Source organism: Pelecanus crispus, chromosome 1 (genome assembly GCF_030463565.1).
Source record: "Pelecanus crispus isolate bPelCri1 chromosome 1, bPelCri1.pri, whole genome shotgun sequence".
NCBI lineage: Eukaryota > Metazoa > Chordata > Aves > Pelecaniformes > Pelecanidae > Pelecanus > Pelecanus crispus.
The window spans coordinates 65,087,202-65,111,727 of NC_134643.1; the positions used below are offsets into that span (position 1 = coordinate 65,087,202).

The following is a 24,526-nucleotide window of genomic DNA, read 5'->3' on the forward strand; positions in this document are numbered from 1 at the left end:
CAATGAATCTCTTGTGCCCTTTCTTATTATTAAACTCTGTGGAATGTTCTTCAAAAGACAAATTCTTATTCAAATGGAATAAAAAGGCTGCATAGGAGCATATTACTTATTGATTAATTTTTTTCCCATTGACTTGTCTTGAAGAACGTAAAAGAGGTACTTTTCATCTGATCATGCTGGTAACTCTTCTGTGTATCCTTGGATTTCTAATGCACCCAGGTATTATTTACCATTTAAAACTAATAAATCTCAAGCTAATAATAAGAAATTCAATTTCAATTAGAGTATTATGGAGTACCCTAATTCTCAAAATCAGGTAATTTTTGAAAAAACCAAACATATCCCAATTCACCCTTTTAGTGACATCACTCAGCATTGTGAAATCAGCAGACAGTGTTAGAACTTATTTTGTGTGCCTATTTTTTAAGTATTAAGTAAAATCAGTTCTTGGGAAATTTTACTAGCAAATCCCCTTCCAACCCAACGCTTCAACTTTTAACTTTTAATAAAATTAAACACATTTAATACACTCAATGTCTGGGAAACTTGACTTCTGATAATGGGCCATGATGGGACATAAAAATGCCATTAGGAACATGCCAATTATGCTAGTAACATAAAATGGGAAGAAATGAGGCACATACTGTGGGAGGAACTGGATCTTGAAAAGCAAGACTCATTTCATGACAGTAGAGGTACAGCAGCAGTCTTTCACACTTCTGTGTCAAGAAAAACAAATGCCCAAGTAATTAGAGAATCCTACATGATTTGTTCTAAAATAACAAACTACAGAAAATACCAAACAGATGCTCAGTACTCCCTCAGACCCTAAGCAGAAAAGTGAGCACAGAAACTGTATCTGGAAGCAAAATTAACTGTCATAACTAGTGGCCTACGGTATTCCTTCTCTTCAATAGATATATCATTATCAACTCTCAAATGCATGCTACGAAACCTTCTACAGTTACTAACAGAGTTATTCAGCATTTGCTGAGCTCAGCAGACATTCCAGGGAATTAAAAAGCATGCATGGCTCTTAATGCTTTACAAATATTCAGAGAGAGCAGTAATATTTTTTCTGATCTGGGTATAACTGCTCTGTAACTGCAAAGCCTACAGTGCACTTTGTTAGCAGTGGGAAGAAATATCTTTTCTTTGTGTATCCAGATATATTAAACTGGATCTTGAGCCTTGAAAGATATTCTAAAAATAGTTTTGTGTGATTTTAGGCTTGCTGATCCTTTATCAGAATATTTACAGGACTTATAAATTACATTTTTATAATTTACATTTAAAGCAAAATATAAACAGAGGTAGCTTTTTTCCTTTTACATAGCAGCACATGTAAATAATGGTTCTACAGGTAGACTAAGACCCCAAATAAAACACTAATTTCAGTTATTTATACAAGTTGCCAACTGAAACCAAGTAAAACACTGCTGAAAGTTTCCAATACAGCTCAAAATTGCTTAAAAAAAGTTTCAAATAATGATAAAACAGCTACAAAGAAATAAGAAAAATCAAAAAAAGCAAAAAAAAGCCCCCAAAACCCCAAGAATCCAAAAGATTCTGTTAAGCAGTTCAACTGTCTGCTCAAAGGCACTTTTTTTTTTTTCTTTTAACTCTGAGGTTTAAGGAAAAAGCAAAAGTTGGAGACCCACTGCTTGCTCTGTAGCTTTTCCACCAGAAGATTCAAACCTGCAAAAGGATAGCAATTATTCCCAGAGACTGGTGTTAAATCTCTGCAGGATCAGTATTGCATCTCTGTATATCTTCATTGTGAAAGAACCACCTTAATTTTTTAAAAGGGTGTTGACAAAGTGCTTTAAAGACTAAAACCATTAGTTGATAATGTCATTCTATGCCAAATTTGGAAAGCACAAACAAAGAAAAAAAATTCTCAGTGCAAGGTCACTGTGTACAAGAGCTCTGTTAGAAACAGCACTTGGTAATTCCTAGAACACAGTCCCAGTTCAGAGCACCGATCACAACCGCTTCTCAGACGTTCAGAATGTCTTGTTCAGCATGTTTACATGAAGGCTGCTATGATCTCAGTGCTTATTTAAAAGTTAGTTCTCCTTTTTTACCATCACGTTTTAAAAGATGCATACATTTCAGAATACAAGAAGCAGAAATACAGTACTCATTTTATGCTTACCCTACGGTCTATTGGCGCCAGACCCACAGTGTCTTCCAATTTTCTTTTTTCAGAGCTGTGAGCGGGTTTATCACAGTCATATTCAACTTCTGGCTTGGACAAATCCCGACAGAAGGTACAAATCCACTCTCCACTAAAGAAGACAAACAGACACATCAACCTCAGTGATGTAGCACACTCTTGACAAAAGGCTTTCCGTGTATTTCTGGATAAGTTCCTCATTTGTGGGGTGTTTTTTTCTGCATCGTGTGTTGCTTTGTTGTCAGTGGGTTTTTTAAACACTACAAAAGGCAGAGACTGCTGGTAAAAATGCTTTATTAGTACTTTGTTTCCTTTTTGATTGCACTGGTTTGTCATAATAGAAAAATGGTGTCTACCTTTGTTAGTACTGAAGTTTTTCACTTGAGCTCATAGGATTCAACCAAAGCACCATTAAGAGTTCTGTTTCCTAACTACAGAGAGACTGAAGGAATCATATAGGCTGAACAGAAGGAAAAGCATTAGTGTTAGACAGCAAGAACTATATATTCTCTCTACAAGCTTGATCTACAACATAATACTACTCTATACAGATTACCCTAGACAAGGATTTTTAGGAAACTGGAAATTCTTCACTCCCTAAAACTTTCAGATGTTCCTGATTTTATCAGTTAGTCTAGGAAAGCCCTGTAGATTTAAATCACAGCATAAGATTGCAACAAAATTAGTTCTGCAATCTACATTCACTGATTGTCTAATACAATTTGTGAACCTCAAAGTTTTGAAAAACCTATGAAGAGTCTATGTTTTTGATATAGTTCTCCACAAATGAAGAAACTTGCATGCTTGCAGATAACCACAAGAGGGCTGAACTGTACTTCTTACATAGCAGACAGAATTCAGCAATAACCAGTTATGAGATCTAGCTGCGTGTATTTACTCAGAGGTATGTTATAATAATAAGATCTTTGTAAACAGGAAATAGTTTCTGCAGCAGCCTTTAATTCATTTTGACAGTAAGGCAGAAGACTTTCAAAGTTTAAAAAAAAAAATCTTACTGTTTTTTATTTAGAGTAATCCAAAGATTTCCACCATCTGCTAGTTGTAGCATACAGTAGTGAATAATGGGCATTTTCCTTCAAAGACTTTACCTTCTACTGTCTTAACTTGACGGAGTTACTTATATGAGAGTGTCACCTCTGTGTCTGGACTAGCATCAGAGAAATGATGTGGTAGATAAACAAAAATAGATACAGGCCATGATCTAAAGATCTTATGATACAAAAAAACAGGAAACACGTGAAAGATGGAGGTATGATGCTTTTAAATATCCAAGAATCAGGAAGAGTGTGGTGGGTTGGAGTGAAGAAAAAAAGATGCAGTGACCTTGTGAATCTATAGGGGAAATCGTTTTATCCACCTGAAGCAAGAAAAAAGCAATCATGAAAGAAGTAGACGGACACTGCTGTCACAATAATAAAGGAATTAATTTGTGTGTTTGAAGGAACTAATGCTAAGGGACCAAAGTTTGTTAAGCAGACTGTTAGAGCTGCAAAAAAACCCACGCCACAAAGATGAGAACAAAAACCTGATACATCTGAAGCCAGGAGGAATATTAAGCTAACAGTGGTTCTGAAGTTCAGGAACACAGTACGCTTGTATTAATATGCACCTTTACAGATCTGAACACTTGTCAGAAAAGTTGGTTTTGGCTCCCTTGCCCCCAGACATCATCACCTCAGTTTCCACAGAATGATCCAGTAAAAACCAAGAAATTGTAAAGACTTATCCTTGAAGCTTTCATTTTAATAGGAAGTAAAGCATTGTACATATATAGTTATCTATCTGCTTAAAGATTGTTTTTTTTCTTGTCAGAAAGGCACAAATGTTTACTAGTTTAAATGCTTACTTTTACTGGGTAGCAAAATGGCACTAAGCTGTAACATAGCATCATTTTATTTAAAAAAAACCCCTGTAATCTGAAGTTTCAAAAGGTAAAAGAAACATTTTTATGTGCCATTTCTAGTGACATTTAAAAGAGTAGATATGCTTGCAGAAGTATTCTTGTTCAGAGTAGCACAGATATGATCAATGCACTAAACTACGTTGCTATCCAAATCTTTTACACCAGCAAACTATGCTGATATTTAGTAAGAAAACCTAATATTTATAAAAGCATTGAACAATGAACATGTTATGACAGACATTTTTATCCTTTAATACTAATAAGCTTATTGCATGGCATTTCCAAGTTAGAACATTGCAAAATGCCATTTCTTTTAATCAAAGACACTAATTCCAGAAGCAAATGCCAGTAATGCTTATAACAACAACCTATTTAAGACTGTATTATGAAACGCAAGAACCTGAACAGTTGTTTTGTAACAGCCAGTCAAGAAAACCTACTGCTTGTTTCAACATTGAACGAGATGTTACTAGAAGATGTCAGTTGCTACATCCCATGCTTGGAGTGTAGCCATGTTTAGCACTATAGTAAATAATATATTTAATACTATACTAGCTTAGATTTTTCTTTAAGTTTTATTATTATTAAAGAAATGTAAATCTTTTATGTCATCCTTAAAACATTTTTTGACAGATTGGTAATTCTGTGGCCCAATTTTAATAATAGAAGCCCTAGATGTAAGTGAACTTGCTTAATTGCCAAATAAGTGAAGAGTTTTATTATTGTGGCTGCAAATCTGTAAAGTTAAACTGGAGTTTCAAGGCAAATTCCAATTTTCACCAATTAATAAAACTTCTGGATTCAAGACTTCAAAGACAACACTGCTTCCTTTGAGGCTAAAACTTCTTGTACCAGGTTTCACAACACAAAATTTATGTCTCTTAATGCAAGTTTAGATGGAATTGAAGGGGTCATAATTACCTTGGAAAGCTCATCAATGTAGGGACATGACAAGAAAGATGGAATACTTTGGGACACTTCTCACAGCAAAGGAGCTCCCCTCCATTTTGACATACTGCACACCAATCTTCATTGGGATCATCCTCTTTTCTGCCCTCCCCAATGTGGGGGGGGCCTGTCCATCCTGTCTTCCCGCTGGATGTGTCCTCCTGCAGTATCCCTGGTTGATCATCTGTGCTGTCCGGTGCATCTGTTCTTAAGACAGCTTCATCAGAAGTGGAATTATGATTGCTATCTAACAGCAATGAAGTAAGTATGCTTCTTGAAAAGGTGGCCTGTAAGAAGAAACAAAGGAAGCCAGATTATAATATTGATGTGAATTTGCATGACCCTAGCAACAAGTAAACTGACCAGAATAGCGAATATATATGCAGGCAGCCATACAACTTGCAACATGAAACGCAAAAACTACTACCATACTATAGCATCAGGCAACTACACACAAGAAATCAGCTATGAAATCAGCTATTTACTGCTCGCTGCTCCACTAAAAAAGAAAAAAACCCTAATCTTTGATGCCCCAAAAGTCTAGCAACCTTATTTATGTATAGCACTGCACTATGCTTAGAAACACTTCCTAGCACCCCATTAAAATCTGATCTTTGCAAGCTATTTCCTGCCTTCCCAGGTTTTCAAAGGATAAAAGCACCCTGATTGCACCACTTAATAAATTGAATTTGCAGTAGAGCTAGTTTGGTTTTTAATTTTACCTCTTCCTTTTATTTAGCTTTTTAGTTTTCCCCTGAAAAGGTCCCCAACAGAACATTAGTAAATTAGTTTATTCCCCCATAAATGTAAAATACCCTCCACCAAAGAGAAAGGAGATCTTTATAACTTAGTATTACATTCCGAGGCCGGGATTCCTCATCCGTTTCTTGCTTCACTATAACAACTGGGAAATCAAAGTTCTCATTTGGTGCACTTGACTCCTGTTTAATTCTGATTGGCTCCAACATAACAACTGGCACTTTATGTGTAGAATCAGCTCCTGGTGGCCTGCTGGAGGAGCCAGAACTGTAAATGACAGAAAGGGGCAGGAAAAAATGGAAATTAAGAGTCAGAACTGGATGCCTTTTGTACACTGATGCTTTCCAAGACCTCGGGATGTTAATGCATTTTGCTTCTTTAAATCCAGAGCACTGCAGTGTTACTTTTACAGAATAAAACATCCAAGTTTTTTTCCTTTCATGTATATTGAAAAGGCATTACAAAAAGGGAAAATTTTAATAATGCAGTTCCAGAACTAGAGAATTACTTATGGTTTTACTTCCCATTAGTGCAAGATTTGCAAACAATCTCCGTTTCTTTTAGGTCATACACAAAAAAGCACTTCCACTGAACAACATCCCACTTCGGAGGAGATGCAGCTGTATTTTGGGGAAGGCCAGTGTTTCTCCAGAGCTGAACTGATCATTGTAAACCACACAAACAAACAAGCCAGATAAAACACATATTTACATTATCTTGGAAGAGTTTCTTACAGCCTTGCAGTTCTACCAAAACTGGGGCCCTACGTTTAGAACTAGATCTGTCTTTTTTCATGTGTTTAGTCATAATAGGATGAGAATGGACAACCACACTCACAAATACCAGCTTATGATTATTTTTTAATAATAATGAAGAATTTTAAATCTAACAAAATGAATTCAAGCAGCAGCAGATAGAATCACATTTTTTTAAATGTAAGTAAAAGACTCTTCAGACAAACATTTAAACAGTTCATAAGAGTTCTTCACAGAATTTACCGCGTAAATGGAATAGAGCAAAAGGTATGCTATATTAAAAAGCATCTCCATTTCCAATTCAAGTAGGATGAATGTCATCTAATTTTTCTCTGCATGAAAAATTAAACTCATGTCAGATGTATACTCTAATTTAATGGAGCACATTAACGGATCTGCACTCTTCAAACAATATTGCATAAATCTATTTGTTCATTAATATTCCATCACTAAGGGATAAAAACATTTGTGTAGACTCTCAGTAGATATCTAGTGCTCACTTACCTAACCGTATTATGGCAGAAAGTTCTTAATAACCCTCTTTGTAACATCAGTTCCTTAAATCTGAAGTCATTTGTAGTTCCACAAGGACTTTCAATATGCAACTTTTTCCTTTAGCTGATTTTTCTGAATTTAAAACCTAATTTAGAATTGGCATTCTTTTAATAATTCCAACCTAGCTATCATTTACAGAGTTAATACATTTTTAGATGTGCTATTAATACATTACAAATTAAATTACTACTTTTAGAATGCAAAGAGTGCTGTAATAACCATCAGGCCTGTCCTGTTAACAGAGAAGGTAAGGCAAATTGACTTATGTATGCATTAACAACGGAAGAGACTGAGACATGTTCTATGGAGGTGGTTACATTTTCTTCTCTCCCACTCTTTCCTTACCTCTCTCTGCTCCCAACACTGGAGGCACTGGGTGAACGAATTGGAGGGTGTATGTTTGTCATGCTGACTCCTCCTAGGATAGAAGAATCAGATTAGAACAAAACACAGGTCTGTGCCAAGTCTGAGATGTGACTCAGGGAAGTACACAGGTTCTGGGGAAAATTTCTTCTCCAGTGTCATTTATTTAACCCATATATCATTTAATACAAATTCATGAGAGGATGAGAAGCATCGGATAATAGAGGGAAGGAGAGGACTAAAAAGGGGCCTGTTGCATGTAAGCGGGCTGATGGGTCAGTACCTTTGCCTGGCTGACCCCTGCACCTGATCACTGCAGTTTGTTTTGTCTTACCTTACTAAATTCTAGCAGATGTCTCAGGAGATCTGCTAGGAAACTTCATGCCAGATGAGCTGGCAAGGAGGAAGAAGTCTGGGTGTCAGATATGAGAGAGACCAAAGGTCTGGGGACCAGACAGCCAGAAGACTCGTGAAAGACATTTTTGCAGAACATTGGTCCTGAGAAACCAGAGTGGGTTCTGTGAATGCATTACCCACCTGTCTCAGCTAATCTGCCCAAGCACGTGAATGCTCTATGAGTGTACAAATGTTGCACGAGTGCTTATTGGGAATTCACGCTCACATAGGCTCACTACGGGCTAGATTGGGAACTGGGAGTAAGGAGTAGCTGCTGATTGCTACCAGGCATGGTGACAGGAATCCCCTGGGCCCTTCAAGTCCACCACATTTAGCTACCCATAACAATAACCTCTCTGGTCAACCTGTGTCAGTGCCGCATTACCCTTCTAGCAAAAAAGATTTTCTAATAATCCAAATGGAGCTTCCCAAGTCACCATTTTTAGCCACTGTCTCCTGTTACATCCTATCTTCCTTTTTCAAATACTTGTCTCCTACCACAGCTTCTAGGTTTTAATTTGGTGTACGCCTAAGAGTACATTTTTCTATGTATTTCTATGCAATTTGTTAAAATATATTATGTTTTTCCCTCCATGTTTTTAAGATCTGGCCACTTACCTTTGCTGACAATGCTAAAATACTGTCTAAACTTTACCTCCTTCTAGGTTTTCTGCAACTTTAGGTTCATTTTCATATTTCTCATCTTTGATACAAAATAGAAGTAACTAATTCTGATATCAGTGTTAACAGTGTCACATTAGATTTTTCCATTACACCACTTTAACAGAGAATTGTACCACATTCCAATTACCTGAGAGGCCTGGTGATGGTACCGATGAATTTGGTGATTGCACAGTTCTGTTCGAAGGGGGTTTTGGCTGATTCTGCTCTGCAGTGCCATCCTTCCTTACAACATTATCCAGTGTGATGTTTCCTGAACAATCAATCTAAAAGGTGGGGAAGAGAGGGGAAGCAGTTAGTGCTGGGAGGAGAAAAAAAACCCACAACAATCCCCACCTCCAAACAACAACAAAAAAACATCCCATGCCTCTGCCATACTGTTATTTTGAAGGCGAAGACCAAATGCATTTCACCTAACTTTAGCCATCCAAAAAGTGAGGTGGTTACTTTAAAAGAGGTCATCTTGCTTTCTCTAAAAATAAAAGAAATGGCCAAATCCAGACAGTGCTTCATTTTAAGATCAGATGATTCTGTAAGTGCCAATTTTTCTCCATCAGCTACAGCGAAGGCTTACATCAGACAAGTAGCTTTCATGCATTGAAGAAAGAGATGAATTTTTATCTCCACACCTTCTTTGATATGCTCACGTTACATACTCTAAAAAAGATAATAAGCAATACACAAACTACCCATTAATCCACTAGTGTTTAACAGGACTGGAAGAACCTCAAAGCACACTCAATTCCATCTTTCTCACATACCTTTCGGGGCAGGGGCCATGCATATCAACTCAAAATGCAAACAGCAAACCAACACCTGTTCTTTCCACCCACAGCCCAGGCCAGACAACTGAACTCTGTTTTAGGGGCTCCCAATTTACCATTCTAATTTCTGTAAAAATCACACATTCTGGTTTGATAAAGAGAAATTACCTTTTGAAATGCTAGGTTTTTTGCAATACAAAAGATCATCTTTGATAAGAAAATAGGTCACCTTGGTATCAGTTTTCTCAGTTACCCAGACACCTCATAAATCCACTGGTATCAACTGCATTGACCACTGAAATTTCTACTTATAGGCTAGACTTATCCAAAGTGGATGCAGAAGCCTTTGCTAGGTCAGCATATTTACAGTGATTTGGGGCATGTATCTTAATAGCAGAAATTTAACCATATACAAGTAGAAGAGTTCATAATAGTGCTGTGCACAAAAATCAGTATGCTCAAATGTTTCATAGACTCAGTAGTTTTATGATCATGTTGTGCAGTTCACCTTTTAAGCCTGACAGATACTGTGATTCTGTACTCTGTACTATATTTAAAAACCAGAACAATTATCTCAGAGTTTATTGGTGAGAACCAAAGACAGGTGGGAGAAACAGGGAGTAACAGCAAATTATGACTAGAAAACCAAGACGTTTCAGATATCTACAAACCTTAGACCACAAAAATAGGCTCAGCAGTTATTTGAAAGAATAAAGTCAACTGACTAAAACTCAACAGCTCTAACATGGACCTCTGACAAACACGTACCAATCAGAAGAAACTGTGTACTGGTCTTGGCTGGGATAGTTAAATTTCTTCATAGTAGCTAGTATGGGGCTATGTTTTGGATTTGTGCTGAAAACAGTGCTGATAATAGAGAGATGTTTTTTGTTATTGCTGAGCAGTGCTTACACAGTCAAGGCCGTTTCTGCTTCTCACGCTGCCCTGCCAGCAAGTAGGCTGGGGGTGCCCAAGAAGTTAGGAGGGGACACAGCTGGGACAGCTGAGCCCAACTGACCAATGGGATATCCCATACCATATGATATCATGCTCAGCATATAAAGCTGGGGGAAGAAGAAGGAAGTGGGGGGATGTTCGGAGTGATGGCGTTTTATCTTCCCAAGTAACTGTTACACGTGATGGAGCCCGGCTTTCCTGGAGATAGCTGAACACCTGCCTGCCGATGGGAAGTACTGAATGAATCCTTGTTTTGCTTTGCTTTTGTGCATGGCTTTTGCTTTGCCTATTAAACTGTCTTTATCTCAACGCATGAGTTTTCTCACTTTTATCCTTCTGATCCTCTCCCCCAGCCCACCGGGGGCGGAGTGAGTGAGCAGCTGCGTGGTGCTTAGTTGCCAGCTGGGGTTAAACCACGAAACTATGAAAGAGAAGTTTGGAAGCTTAAGAAAAGATGATCTTATGCTCCTTCTATCACCTGCTCACAGGCATGTTAAAGGATATATGAAGAAAAGAAGTACCAAAAGGAAAAGATATAAGGAATATATCCAGTATACCAACAAGTAATACCTGAGATAGCCTTTTCAATGAGTTCAAAATATATTAAAAAAAATGTTAAACGTTTACCAAAAATACCATCAACAAGCCAGTGCTATCTATGGACACTGGTAGACAAAAGCTAAGCTAACTCATTTTTATTAGTATCATTATGGGGGGTGAGGAAAAAATATGCAGCATTCAAATAAACAAGTCCAATTACAATCACAACCTGCAATGTTATTGTCTTGGGTTTGCGTGGCAAGGTTTTGGGAGCGAGGGGGGCTACAGGGGTGGCTTCTGTGAGAAGCTGCTAGAAGCTTCCCCCAAGTCCGATAGAGCCAATACCAGCCGGCTCCAAGACGGACCCCCCGCTGGCCAAGGCCGAGCCAATCAGCAATGGTGGTAGCACCTCTGTGACAACATATTTAAGAAGGGAAAAAAAACCCCAAACAAACCAATGGGACACAATCTGCAGCTGGAATGAGGAGTGAGAATATGTGAGAGGAACGACTCTGCAGACACCAAGGTGAGTCAACAAGGACAGGCAGGAGGTGCTCCAGGCACCGGAGCAGAGATTCCCCTGCAGCCCCTGGTGAAGACCATGGTGAGGCAGGCTGTGCCCCTGCAGCCCATGGAGGCCCACGGTGGAGTGTGGGGTCCTCCACACCACAGCAGGTGGACGCGCCTGAAGGAGGCTGTGACCCCGTGGGAAGCCTGCGCTGGAGCAGGCTCCTGGCAGGAACTGTGGACCCATGGAAAGAGAGGAGCCCAGGCTGGAGCAGGTTTGCTGGCAGGACTTGTGACCCCACGGGGGACCCACGCTGGAGCAGTCTGCTCCTGAAGGACTGCACCCCATGGAAGGGACCCACGCTGGAGCAGTTCGTGAAGAACTGCAGCCCGTGGGAAGGACCCACGTTGGAGCAGTTCATGGAGGACTGTCTCCTGTGGGTGGGACCCCACACTAGAGCAGAGGGAGAGTGTGAGGAGTCCTCCCCTGAGGAGGAAGGAGCAGCAGAGACAACGTGTGATGAACTGACCGCAACCCCCATTCCCCGTCCCCCTGCACTGCTCAGGGGGAGCAGGTAGAGAAAATCGGGAGTGAAGTTGAGCCACGGAAGAACCGAGGGGTGGGGAGAAGGTGTTTAAGATTCGGCTTTATTCCTCATTACCCTACACATGTTCTCACTCCTCTCTCCTACTCAGTTTTGATTGGCAATAAATTGAACTGATTTTCCCCAAGTCAAGTCTGTTCTGCCTGTGACGGTAATTGCGGAGTGATCTCCCTGCCCTTATCTCAACCCACGAACTTTTTTGTTACATTTTCTCTCCCCTGTCCAGTTGAGAAGGGGAGTGATAGAGCAGCTTTGGTGGGCACTTGGCATCCAGCCAGGGTCAAACCACCACAGTTATTTCTCTTAGTTGTCCTAACTGCTGTCTCCCAGAACAGTTTTGAATATTGCCAGCAACATGTAGGCAAACCTGCATTACTGTTTTCTGGAAGGTTCTCATTTTGACAAACAGAGGAAGAATTTCAGTCTAAGGGGTTTCTACTTCCAACAAACATTAAGACTTACTTCAAAATAGAATCCATAACACGTTGCTCTTATGTTACACTTACATCAGGAAGAGATGGTAGACTGTAGGAGCTACCCACTGGAGAACTCAAATCTATCACAGGGGGACCATATGTCTTCCCATCACATCCTACAGCACTGGTGACTGTGGGGCTGGATGGAGTAGACGTTGTGCTGCTTGCAGTTGATAGGGCAGTTGAAGTTTGTCCACTACCGATCTGCCACTAAAAAGAAAAGACAATAATCCACAACTCAGCATTATTTTTTTCAACAGATCACATCTACTGCATATTGTGGTTTTAACTCATCATTTAAACAAGCAGCTTAGTTCAGTAAGCTGAATTCAAACATAAAATCCTGATTTACTCTGAAGTTATCTAACTTCAAGAACCAATCTTACAAGACAAGGGAAGATGACAAGTAGTTGAAAATTATGAATAGAAGAAATGAATGTGAATTCTTAAATTCAAAGCTGTATCTCGTTGTTAAGTATCTATTAATATTTCATGCTGCATTGACAGTGTTGTGGGAGGAATGTAACAGTTTTAGTGAAATAAAAGCATTACAGATAATAGGCTGAATGCACAACTGCTCCAGTGCTTTATTAAGTAAATAGCTATAGTGTCACTTGGACGCCATCAAGTATTTGATGTTGTGCTTCCCTTAACAGCTTAAAGTGATTAAGAATTTGAAATGCTGACTGGATCTCCACCCACATATATGTTTAACACCATGATATGCAGTGCACAGTCAAGTCAGACATAAATTTCTTTCTCATTTAGACATATGCAGTTTTCAATGACTTTAATGGAATTTCATGGCAACCATAGGCAAAATATGACCCTGCTCAATTCCTTTTTACTCAGTCATTCTATTTACTGGTTCCTAGTTTCAGAAAGACATTACTAGATAATGAAAATACTTGAAAGGCAGACTTGCAGACAGGCCAATCTTCTTTGCAGAGGCGCAGAACAGAAGTGACTTAGTTTTTATTACTACAGGTTCTCTTAGATATTGTACAGCTTTCTGCCATTTAGTTGGAATTAGTTCTCTGACGCCATAAGCATTGCAAACATGAATATTACTCCACTTCTCAGGTCACAGATCAGATTCATTTGATTCTTCCCTGCTTACCTCTAGTGACATGATTTTCTCTTTCCTTCCACGTACCTAACAACCCATGTGTTAATATGCTTTTTAATAAAGATTTGCCCTCCTGAACATCCAGAAAACATCTGAAGTGTTTGCTTCTGCCCCAGTTCAACTGCTGATTAGCTGGGTATTGATCAGTCTTACTCAGCAGAGGTCCTGCTTCTTTTCCCTCCTCATCTGTAAAAGTTCAGATTTGGCATACTCTGGAGAATGGTGGCAGCTATAGCTTTCTAGTCAAGCTTGTACCTGGTTCCTAGTGAAGTCACTAACGTCATGCTAAATAGTGGGATTTTCTGTTTTGTCTATTCACTGATTGTAGTGTGCAGACCACAGCCTTATTAAGTTCTGCATAAGTGGCCAGAAATCACAGCAACAGTAAACAAGAGAATGAAACACCTACATAGCACCCACAGTGGCTCATTTCTGTAATGCTTCAGCTGCTTAGAACTGTCAAAATGAAAGAAACTTGACAGTTATCTCATTAAGAAAACTGTGGGTATCTTGTCATAGCGAAAAATGCAGTCTCTGTTCTAATTGAAAAGCACTCTAGAAACATAATATAAAAGTAAGATGATATAAAGCCCATTTGATGTTTTATTTCTACATGGCAAGTGAAAAGGGAAAGAAACTCTACCTGTTTTATAGCTTGCTGTGCCAAGAATGCCATTTGCAACGGGTTGGGCTTTATTGCTTGCCTTGGTAGGTTCTGATTTTGGGGAAATCTCATCTGTTGTGCAGGAAGAGCTGAACCATTGGACTTGGGGCTATGATTCTGAAAATGAATCAAGCGTGGAGGTGCCTGCATGAAAACAAACAAACAAACAGTTCTGCAAGTTAGCTGATATCTATTCAATATTCCAAAAATTTTTACCAAGTGGCCCTTTTAAACTTCTGAAACTCTTAACAAATTAGATGCAAACAAATAGTACCACACCATTTATCTGAAAGATCACACAACACATTGATTTTCAATGTTAAAACCTAGAAGATGGTTTTGAATTATTACGATATAATAAATGCACGCAAGTCACAAGAGCCAGTGAGAGTATTTCTAACTTTGAAAGTTATATAGGAGAATCACAGAGTTTTATGCAAAAAAGCCTTGGAAAAAAATTAATGACAGATTCACTTTTTAATCATTTGACAAAAATACAAAACATGTAGCTCAGCACTATACATGGTTGGATACCATATGATTTTTTTTAATGAATAAAAATAGGCTGAGTGCTACCATACTTTCTGCCAGACAAGTTTAAAATGCCCCTTCAATTCTCAGTAAAGAAAATGTTCCCTAACCCATTACCACAGCCATGTGCTAAAGATGAAGCTATCTGAAGTTATGTATCTAGACATAATTTCTTCCTTTTTTCTTATCTTTCTTTGCTTTCTCCTTCAGTGCCATGGGAAAAAAGTCTTCTCTGGAAACAGTCGTAACTTACCTGATGAGAAGCAGGAGGTTGCTGCATGGCTCCTGGCATTCTTGGATTTGGTAAACCTACTGGACCTGCTCTGCGTTGAGCTTGCTGTCTCTGAGCCATGACCTGTTGCTGCATATGCTGGAGTCGGAGCTGAGCTAAGCTTATCTGCGTTGGGAACTTAGACAGCTGGTTTGAAGGTAAGCTACCTGGTGGCTGTAAGTTTGTTTCCATCACAGGGCTCTTGGGCATATGTGGTGGGGTTTCTTTATCTTCAATTACCAAAGAACCTGGTTTAACCAAAATACATAAAATTAATACCAAAATATTGCAGTTAGCAGAAATGCTATTTTTCACAATTAGTTTCTTTTATACCACGCGGTCATCGTTCATTATTGTAATGACATGACATAACGGACTCCAGTTATTTTGTTTGTTTCCCTGAAAAGAAAAAAAAAAAAAGGGTTGCATTTTACAGTAAACTGTCTTGTGCTGCAGCTTCCTCTATACGGTAGATTCTCCTAGGAAGGTGTCCTGGCCTCTCCAGAAGAGCAAGGGAGCAAAGTTTCAATGGGAAAGGGTATCCTGATCCAATCATCTTATAAAAAGACTTAACTGTATCATAAAACTTAAAGGTTTTGTGACCCTTTCTGGCCCCTGAGTCAACATCATGGAATACTCAAATGATACTCTCAGTTGCTATGCACCACCAATTCTAGGATGTGATGGGCACCTCCAGGAGATGTTTTATTTCTCTCCACTGACTTAGAAGGAAATTTGACTCGACAGGTAACTTTCAGAGATTAATGCTGCATGAGAGATTTTATCTGAAGAGATATATAGTGTGATTACATGAAACTCTCATGTAAAATTCTGGCTACCTCATCCAAGAAACATGAATTCCAACTAGAACAGAGTTGGATTTGATTCAAGGGAATAGCACACTGTTTGTACAGGAAAAGACAAAGATACTTTCTTTGTTTAAACCAGAGTGAAGTAGGGAAAGTTACGGTCCAAGACCCACAGTTAAAAAATTCCAGTGATCTGTGGAAGGTTGCACAGCAACTTTTCAATACAAGTGGGAGAAAGACACCTCATACTCCCTTCTCTCCCAGAGATTTAGGGCTGCTTCCCAGAAGAGTTCACCTCATGAGGTGGGTACACCACATGACAGTTTGACAATTCCTGTTACAGCAGAACTTCAAATCACCCTCTTCCACTTCTCTCCTCATATCTATCAGTGTCTGTGGATCCTGTGCAGTCTAGCCTGGCTCATTTTGGGGTAGATTATCTGAAGGGGGAGGAAACTTCTTGCATTTTATATTCCTCTTTTTCATCCCAAGAGCTGAGAATCTGTGCAAATAGCATCATTCTAGTCCCCTATCTAGGCATAGACACAGAGGGAGTCTCAGCCAGCCAACATACTGTACTGCAGAGCAGGGCAAAAAGCCAACATCAACAATACTATTTTCATATTGGCACTTGGTAATTTTGGTGTTGCATACATTTTAATTATGATTCTACCACATCAGCCATTAACAAAAATATTAAATATGCTAAACAAAATAGGAAAAACCCCTACCAACCTATTGCCTAACATCCTTTATTAAGGCTGTAACAAGTCTGCTTGGTGTTTCCCATAAAGTGAGCAGAGAAAAATGCAAGTGAATAATACTGTTTCCCATATACGGCTGTATGAAATATTTCACTACAGTCAAAATAGATCTGTTTTATTTTCTTTCTCCAGAAAAGGAATTACCTTGACAAAGAATGGTATTGACTGTACTACAATCAACTGTCAAACCCATACCACACTTTTATTCTGTTCTCTCCAAGTCTAATTACACCTTCAAAAGTCTTTCCAGACTTAACATCTGTGGTATAAAGCTACTTACCCAAAGGTACTAGAGAGAATGATTCCCTTCCATTATTCTAGAAAACCATGGGTTATCATACAATTTGTGGACTTAAAACACTTCAAAAGTTGGGGGTTTTTTTCTTAAATACATTCTGAAATCCCTAAAAGAACTATCTTCTTAGTGTACTGATGCTATCATACCATCAGCAACATGCAGCCTGACTAGCATTCAAGCCATTCCCAAAGTAACTTGTTTCTTTACTCAGACTTTATTTTATTTTTCCTTTAGCGGTTCTTAGATCTGGTTTATCTACAAAAATTGAACATGTCTGATCATAAACGTAACAGCCTAAAGGTTGTGATTTCTGAAACCAGATAGATAAACGTGATCTGGTTTTATCTATCACTTAAATAGATAAACTGTTACAAGAACTACTATGCTGATCTATACAGGTGCCATTTCTGTTGTAGCACTTCTCGGAATTTAAGGGAATGTATTTCAGCAGCTCATTAAATAAACAAACAAACAGAAAAAAGAGCCCCAAAACCAAACACAAGAAAAACCCCCCTCTTGACAAGCACCATCTCAGTTTAGCAGCAGTTCACAGTTATCACCACACAGCTTGACAGTTCGTTTCTGGAAACAAGAGATTCACTTTCAATTCCTTCCCCAAAGGAAATTATTTACAAAGAAGGAAATTGAGGAATTTCCCTGCTACCACACAATGTCCTGCTGTGTGGGCAAAGGAGCTTGTTTGCCTTAAAGCACTGCCATAACACTTTCTTTCTCTGCCTTTATAGAGAAACATACATTTGCACCTCTGTAACTTTGTAGAGCTGACTGCACTTTCTGATGAAAGGCAGAAAAGGTCCCACTGGTATCTCACAAAGCATTCTGCACATGATAGAAAAACAAAAATGCCCATCAAGCTAACAGTGGAGAGAAAAAGGAAGCATGACAGCAGTCAAAACCCAGAAAAGTCCTCTAAGCTTTAATTCCTGCTCCTAAACTGATGAGTTCCTAGGATGTTTATCTCCATTAAACTCAGGCTTTCAGGCAATCACACAAGCAGGCTACCTGCAAAGTTTCCAAGTTCTGCGATTCACCAGTATCATAAAACCCTAGCAACTTACAGCTGTAAGAAAAAATGTAAAGACCAGTTTGGAGACTAGATCAAAATCTATTAGGATAATGAAGATGTAGTACATTTGCAACTCTGTTAAAAACATGCTTTCTCCTAAATTCCACCCCACAACTTCAGGAAAGACAACCTAAAAACCAGACAACTGTCAAAAAGTAGTGTTCTCTTCCCTGTTCTTTTGTGTTTCTTTGGCATTCTCCCCTTCATCTCAGTTCTCCAAGGCTTATTGTTCAGCATGACAAGGAAGCAAATGGGGGTTCTTGAACGTATTATGCTGCTGCTATGGGTTTCAGCTTGGGAAGATGGGATTGAAGTAGAACAATGGACTGGAAGATGCAGAATGAGACTGACTTCTGGAATTCTTTCTTAGGATATGAAATAGGGTTATAGACTATGTTCCTTGTTTCAGAAGCTAGAAGGCATGCGTATTGCCCAGGAAATTTAAAGCTGCTATTTTCACCATCACGTGTACCATTCAAGCAAGGTAAGTTTGTTAATACTTTATCATAAGTATTCATAAATAATACTTTTTATCATACAATGCACGTTAAATGTCTTCTACAGGTAAGGAAATAAATCTAACAAAGTAAAATCTAACAAAGTAAACTAAGAAATTAATAGTGCAGAGGCTATTTATCTTCACAAAAAGAAAGCTGCTTTAAAATAGGATCAAGATGCCAAAGGGCTAATAAAACTTTATCATACCTAGATTGAAAATATTTTGAGCCCAGAAGCTAGGATCACAGTGAAACTGGATGGTATTGTTAGTCACTGGTGAAGCATCACACCTTGCTCGGAGAAGATACCGTAGTCGATATGTAATCTAGAACAGGAACAAAACAAGATTCTTTTCCTCTGGGGCCAGAGCCATGTATCTGAACAGCATAAAAAAATCTTTAACTTAAAAAAAAAAAGCCAACCCAGAAAAAACAACCAAACCCCCCCAAAAAACAACCCCCCAAAAAGAAAAAAACTCTGAACAAGCCCCTAGAGAATTGAGGTGAAAGATAGAGAAATTTGTCCAAACTACAAATGAAAGAGGTATTCTTGACATCTTTCCCTTATTCCTAAAGTAGTTTTAAAAAGCAATCAACTGCAACCTAAAACAAATTAATTCTTCTCCCCTGTAGAAATACACATCCTTCCACAAACTTGGTCATCACATTCAATGACTTCAACTACTCGCAAGTGAAGTACAGATTCACATAACCATTGTTCATTTTCTTCCCCCAAAAACCTATGTTAGCCCATTCATTCTTCTTTCAAAGAAAAGTATGCCATCCTTTTGGCAACAAGTATCATCACAGGCAATTTTCCTTTGTAATAAATTTAAGTTTTCTTCAGAGAGCCGAAGAACAGATTATATAAACCTTGTCTTTGAAAACTCTCAGATTCACAGATATTTTCAGACCCTCCCAGCTCCTTTGTTCCAAAGGACTGGGCTATGATTACATTACACAAGCAGAATACCCTATCCAATGCTCAGTATTTACCTAGTTCCCAGAAAGAAAATACTTTCTTGCAGTTGTTTCACTAGAAACATCTATCACAGGCACTAATTTTAGAATAACACACAGAAGATACAGAAAAAACTTAAAGAGTTCAATACTTATTTTTCTTGACAAATAGATTATTTCCTGGAAAAGTTCAAGAGACATACTTGGCAAAATCATCTTACCTGTTTAAAATGATATTAGTTATCTTTTACTAGGAATTTTATAAGACTTTCCAGCTTACAAGTTTTTTCTTTCAATTTTAGGCAGGTCAGTTTCAGACCAGATACAAAAAAAAAAATTTAGCAAGACTTAATTTTTTTAATGACCATGGAAAATTTTAAATGCACTATTATTTTGAACATAGATTTCCTAGGACTTCTGTGTACACTACCAGAAATCAAGTATACTACCCTACAGAAATTCTAGTCTTTTGTCCTGTCACCAATACCGGTTGCACACAGTTCTTCTCATACGTTGCTCCATATATTCCTCCTATTGTGCACACATACATATTGTAAATAAACTTATGACTAGACTAGTTACCCTCCTGTCAGAAATAGTGGTAGTTAGTAGCTACCAGTGTTTTGTTCGTGCTAGAGGACTAGGCTGGGAAACCAATGCCTTCCTGCAAACTGTTTAGTGCGCTATTTCCCTGAAGTACACACTTTGACTCCTAGCTGTAATTCTGCATTTAAGTCTGCTGGGGATCCCTCCCTCCTAGTTTCAAGTGGTTGGATATGCCAGAGCAGAAGTCTCCCATGCTCCTCTATGCATCACTGTTCAGGAACAGATTTTCCAGATGTCCACAGACAAGTTAGCTACTTGACTCCCAAATAACACCAACTTTCAGCAAAAAACCCAGGAGCCTAAAGCTCATCTGTTCTTTTGAAAAATATTTCTTATTTCTGAGGCTTTATGGGCTAGATGGTTGTCTTCTTCAACTGCATAATGTTTATAAGATTAAGACGCCTGCAACATAACTTGTTTTCTTACTCATATAGCAGAAGTCTTTGTGGCAACACTAAGCAATTATAAACAACATGACTCAGTTGATGCCCTTTTTTTCTATTCAATTAAAAAATATTACTTGCTGAGGCAGTATAAGGCAGGCCAAATGAATTTAACTACTTGAAGGAAGTTGATAAAACCCAGTAATATTCCACTATCTGCTATAGCCTGCAGCATTCTAATGGGTATTAAAAAAAAAAAACCCAAACAAAACACACCACCAAAAACCAAGAAGCCCAAAACCAAACAAAAAAAACGCCACAAAACCCCCCCAGTAGGTTTTCAACTAAGCAATGAGAAAATAAAGAAAAAACTTTGTAATTCAGTTATAGGAATTGGGGGGGGGGGAAGGATCTTTCCTCAACATTGTCACAGATTGCCATCATCAGGCTAGTACAATCTAGTAACCTCTGGACAAATCATGGTCAGCTTTTGGTTTGCTTTTTATTTCAAGTTTTTTAGGATTTCTGTTCATCACGAGCAGTCAGCTTAGTAAGACCACATGCACTCAGATCTTAAGTGCCATCACAGCACTGAAATATTTAGCTTCATAACTGTTTGCATGGACAAGCAAAAGCCTCAGCTTCATTTTTACCAATTTTGGAAGACTTGTAATGGAAGATGAGTCTGACAGAACAAAGCAATACATTAATTTTTACATTAAAATGCTGGATATTAGACTCTACGATATATAAATACATTCTTTCTCTGAACTCAGAAGCTGTAACAAGTACCAAGAAGAACCTCAATAATGATGTAGGACATGCAACAATTTTCACCATGTTTCAGGTCTTTATGGGTTTCTCTCCAGAGAAAAGGAGTTGTTCCTACTTCTGCAGATCTACAGTTCTATTGCAGTGTAACAGGAGAAGGTCATGACCAGAGAGCTAAATTATTAGATATGTTCTGTATTATGTTTAAGAGAAAACGATGAAAATTTATATACAAATATTCCAATTAGTAGAAAGTAATTAAAAAGTCTAATTCCCTAGTATTACTGACAAGCATGGGCATGCATATTTGCTTTAACTATAGTCTCTAAGTAAATGGAGAGAGCTATCTTCCTAACCTTACCAAGCGTTTGCTGTACAGTAGTGCTGTGCTGCTCCCACTGGACACTGCCCATTTGGAAAAATTCATGACATGTTCCAGCTGTTTAGAGAGACCTGCCACTTCCTGTTGTTGCTGCAGAAGTTTCATCCGATGCTCTTTTGCCAGAGTCTGCAAGTAGAAAAGCAGTTTCAGTCAAAGAGTTCAATTTACAGTTAACAGGCATTAGCTTTCATATTTGTCATTCACAATGATCAAGTGGTTTCACTTAGCTCTTCTAAAAAGCACCCCTGCCCCCTGACTGCAACTATCAAACAGAAAAGTCAGTATACATTTATTCAAAAGATCAGGATTTCTGTGCAGATTCCCATTTTCTCTTATGACACATTCTCGTATTTATGTGTGCCTCTCAATACACACACACACATTTTTTAAAACACAATTGGAGGTAATATTTTTCCAGGTATCCATTCTAGACAATTCTCTCCTTTGATTTGCTATTGGATTGCTGAATTTATGAAAAATTCTGATGGAAAGACTTTTCATGCATGGCGCATAGAATTATGACTTGCAAAAGCATGGAGAAAGAAACTGGGCTCAGAGACATCCCTGATTCACAAAGCAGGCAACACAGATGATAATTACAAACAAAACAACCACCCCCCAAACCAAGCCCTCCTCCCCTCCCCCCCAAAAAACCCACTTGCCCAAATGGCTTGTGTGGGACATCTCTCCACTTTGGAATTGTGATAGAACATGCACAGGTGGCTAATGCTAGAAATTGATTTTATTTTGATGTAAAGCTACACAAAAAAATATTAAGACTGACATTGTTGTTTCTTATGATAGAAATAAAATTACCTCCAACTGATGCAGCAGAGCTTTTCCCTTTTTATTTATTTCTACCATCAGTGTAAATATGGCAACTTTAATATCCTGTTCCACCTGCTTTTGATTCTGATTCACTTCAAGAATTCTGTAAGTAGACAGTATAGAAAATAATGCTCTTTAGCTCACAAACCCACCCTCCAAACCCACCCTCCAAATGGCATAACCCCCCTGCCGCTACTCTGTTGCTGAGACTACAATATTTCTTGATCATATGCACCAATTAATACATATACCATCAGATACTTATAGTCAGGAAAATTACTGAAAGAAAGAGAAAGAGCAAGTACCAGTGACCTATGATAAAATTAATTAACTGGTGGCAATTCTAATGCTGTAAGTCTGTAAAATTACTGACATCTGCCAGTGATAAAAATTAAATGCTCATTGTAATTGAAATTCTTGATTTTTAATTGTCCGGCACATCTCTGGAATGGTCCATGGCAATCAAAAATGTTTAAGACTAATTTCTATCTAAGGTAGAATGGTATTCCAGAAACAAAAACAATAAATAGATTTTCTAATCTAGCTATTTCAACAATAGTGCTCAAACTTGTAACAGCAAAGCATAATCTTATACTGTGAAAACCACTACTGCTAAGATGCAAGGGAGAATAACCCCTTAGATGCAGCACAAGAAGAGAAGGGTGTCTGCTGGTTTTTTTCCACCTCCACCATCCTCAAAGACAGGCAAAGAGAGAAGAAGAGTTCAAGTTGCACTCAGCATCCTGTACTGTGTCGAATCTTCCTGGGTACTGCCTTTGAACTCTGCTGAAGGAGCAGTTACAAAGGCCTGCTGTAGCACGCACTTTACAGATTTATTTTTCTCCTAGGTTTGTAGTACCGAGTGAATAAAGCCCCAAGCACAAAAGTATTACATAAATCTTCAAATATGTGTCACAAGCATTATGAAAACATGAGTCATAACCTTTCACTTTCTAGAGAGGGATCTACACTATGAAAATAAGTGTGCTGATGGTGGGGAAGAATATAAGACTGCCTTCTATAGTCTTTATTGCATAAGTTGTTTTGTTGCACCCAAGCTACTGCTGCCCATTAAGTCGACAGGCTGAGCAGAAGAATTACATAACACAACCAAGCACATTAAACAGGCAACAGTCACTACGACGAACTGATCATTCTAGAATTTCTCTTTCTGGAAGGATAAAAGGAGAGAGGTACAAAATGCACTAATCTAAAGATTTCAAGAAATTACTGTGTATATAAAGTTGTCCGCTGTGTCAGTTTTAACCTCCAAATCTGATACATACCTGTTTTGGATCTGCTTCCCTGTATATTTTATGTACTTAGTCTTCTCCATCAATTTGGTGATTAGTGTCTCAATGATCACTTTCTGGTTTTGAAAAGCTTCTTCTATAAACTGGTACCTGTAGTAAATAACAGTGAGTATTTACACGTTCAAAAGGTGTGATATACTTGCTAAAAGGCAGAGTGCCTTACAAAAGACTTCTTTAATTGAAGAAAGATGCTGCTCAAGTTCAGCATTTAACTGTCCTCATGGAAGTATATGTCAGCAAATCCTGATATGTTTTATTTTTTATTTTATATTGAATTTATAGTATATTTCCTGTAATTTTTATTTTATGTTTTAAGAATTATGATTTTCATAAATATGAAGGGATACTGCATGACCATAGCCCAATTTTAGCAAAAGAAAAATTAATGTTGTGCTGTAGCCATCACTTTGTAAGCGAAAGTGCATGTAAGCTATTACTTCATGCAAGGTAAGGATGTAGAAACAGAAGAAAGAGGAGAGATTGCTGAGTCAGTAGAAGTCAGCAACACTGTAAATCAAGGAACTGAAATCATCAACAATTTGAGGAAAAAAAAGAGGTGGCATATTCTGAAAGGGATATAAATCCTAAGAAAAGGAAAACTGCAGAGGAAGACTGCAACTCTGCAAAAGCAAGGTTTAGCTTGTTCCAAGGAGCAACAGTGGCCAACACTTCTCCACCTACTGATGATCACCTGGTCAGGCAAGCACATTCTTTGGGTGGTTGCATCAGATACAGCAAGCATATTAATATTTAACCTAAGAGTACATCTGTCCCAGACCCTTACTGTATGCGTTAGCCAGCAAGATTATTGTCTTGTACTCAGA

General features: G+C 38.3%; 1 protein-coding gene across 1 annotated transcript in view; it reads right to left on the reverse strand.

Annotated features, from left to right (window-relative positions):
* The window catches only part of TRIM24 (tripartite motif containing 24), a 65,224-nt gene that overhangs the window by 2,703 nt on the left and 37,995 nt on the right, over positions 1-24,526 (reverse strand). The window contains exons 5-17 of the mRNA XM_075716018.1: positions 23,676-23,792; positions 22,378-22,492; positions 21,541-21,687; positions 18,668-18,785; positions 14,987-15,252; positions 14,182-14,346; positions 12,440-12,619; positions 8,691-8,826; positions 7,466-7,538; positions 5,909-6,077; positions 5,025-5,338; positions 2,159-2,291; positions 645-719 (exon numbers count right to left, since the gene is read on the reverse strand). Coding sequence (XP_075572133.1) covers positions 645-719; positions 2,159-2,291; positions 5,025-5,338; positions 5,909-6,077; positions 7,466-7,538; positions 8,691-8,826; positions 12,440-12,619; positions 14,182-14,346; positions 14,987-15,252; positions 18,668-18,785; positions 21,541-21,687; positions 22,378-22,492; positions 23,676-23,792 — 2,008 coding nt within the window. The remainder of the gene's footprint in view (positions 1-644; positions 720-2,158; positions 2,292-5,024; positions 5,339-5,908; positions 6,078-7,465; positions 7,539-8,690; positions 8,827-12,439; positions 12,620-14,181; positions 14,347-14,986; positions 15,253-18,667; positions 18,786-21,540; positions 21,688-22,377; positions 22,493-23,675; positions 23,793-24,526) is intronic.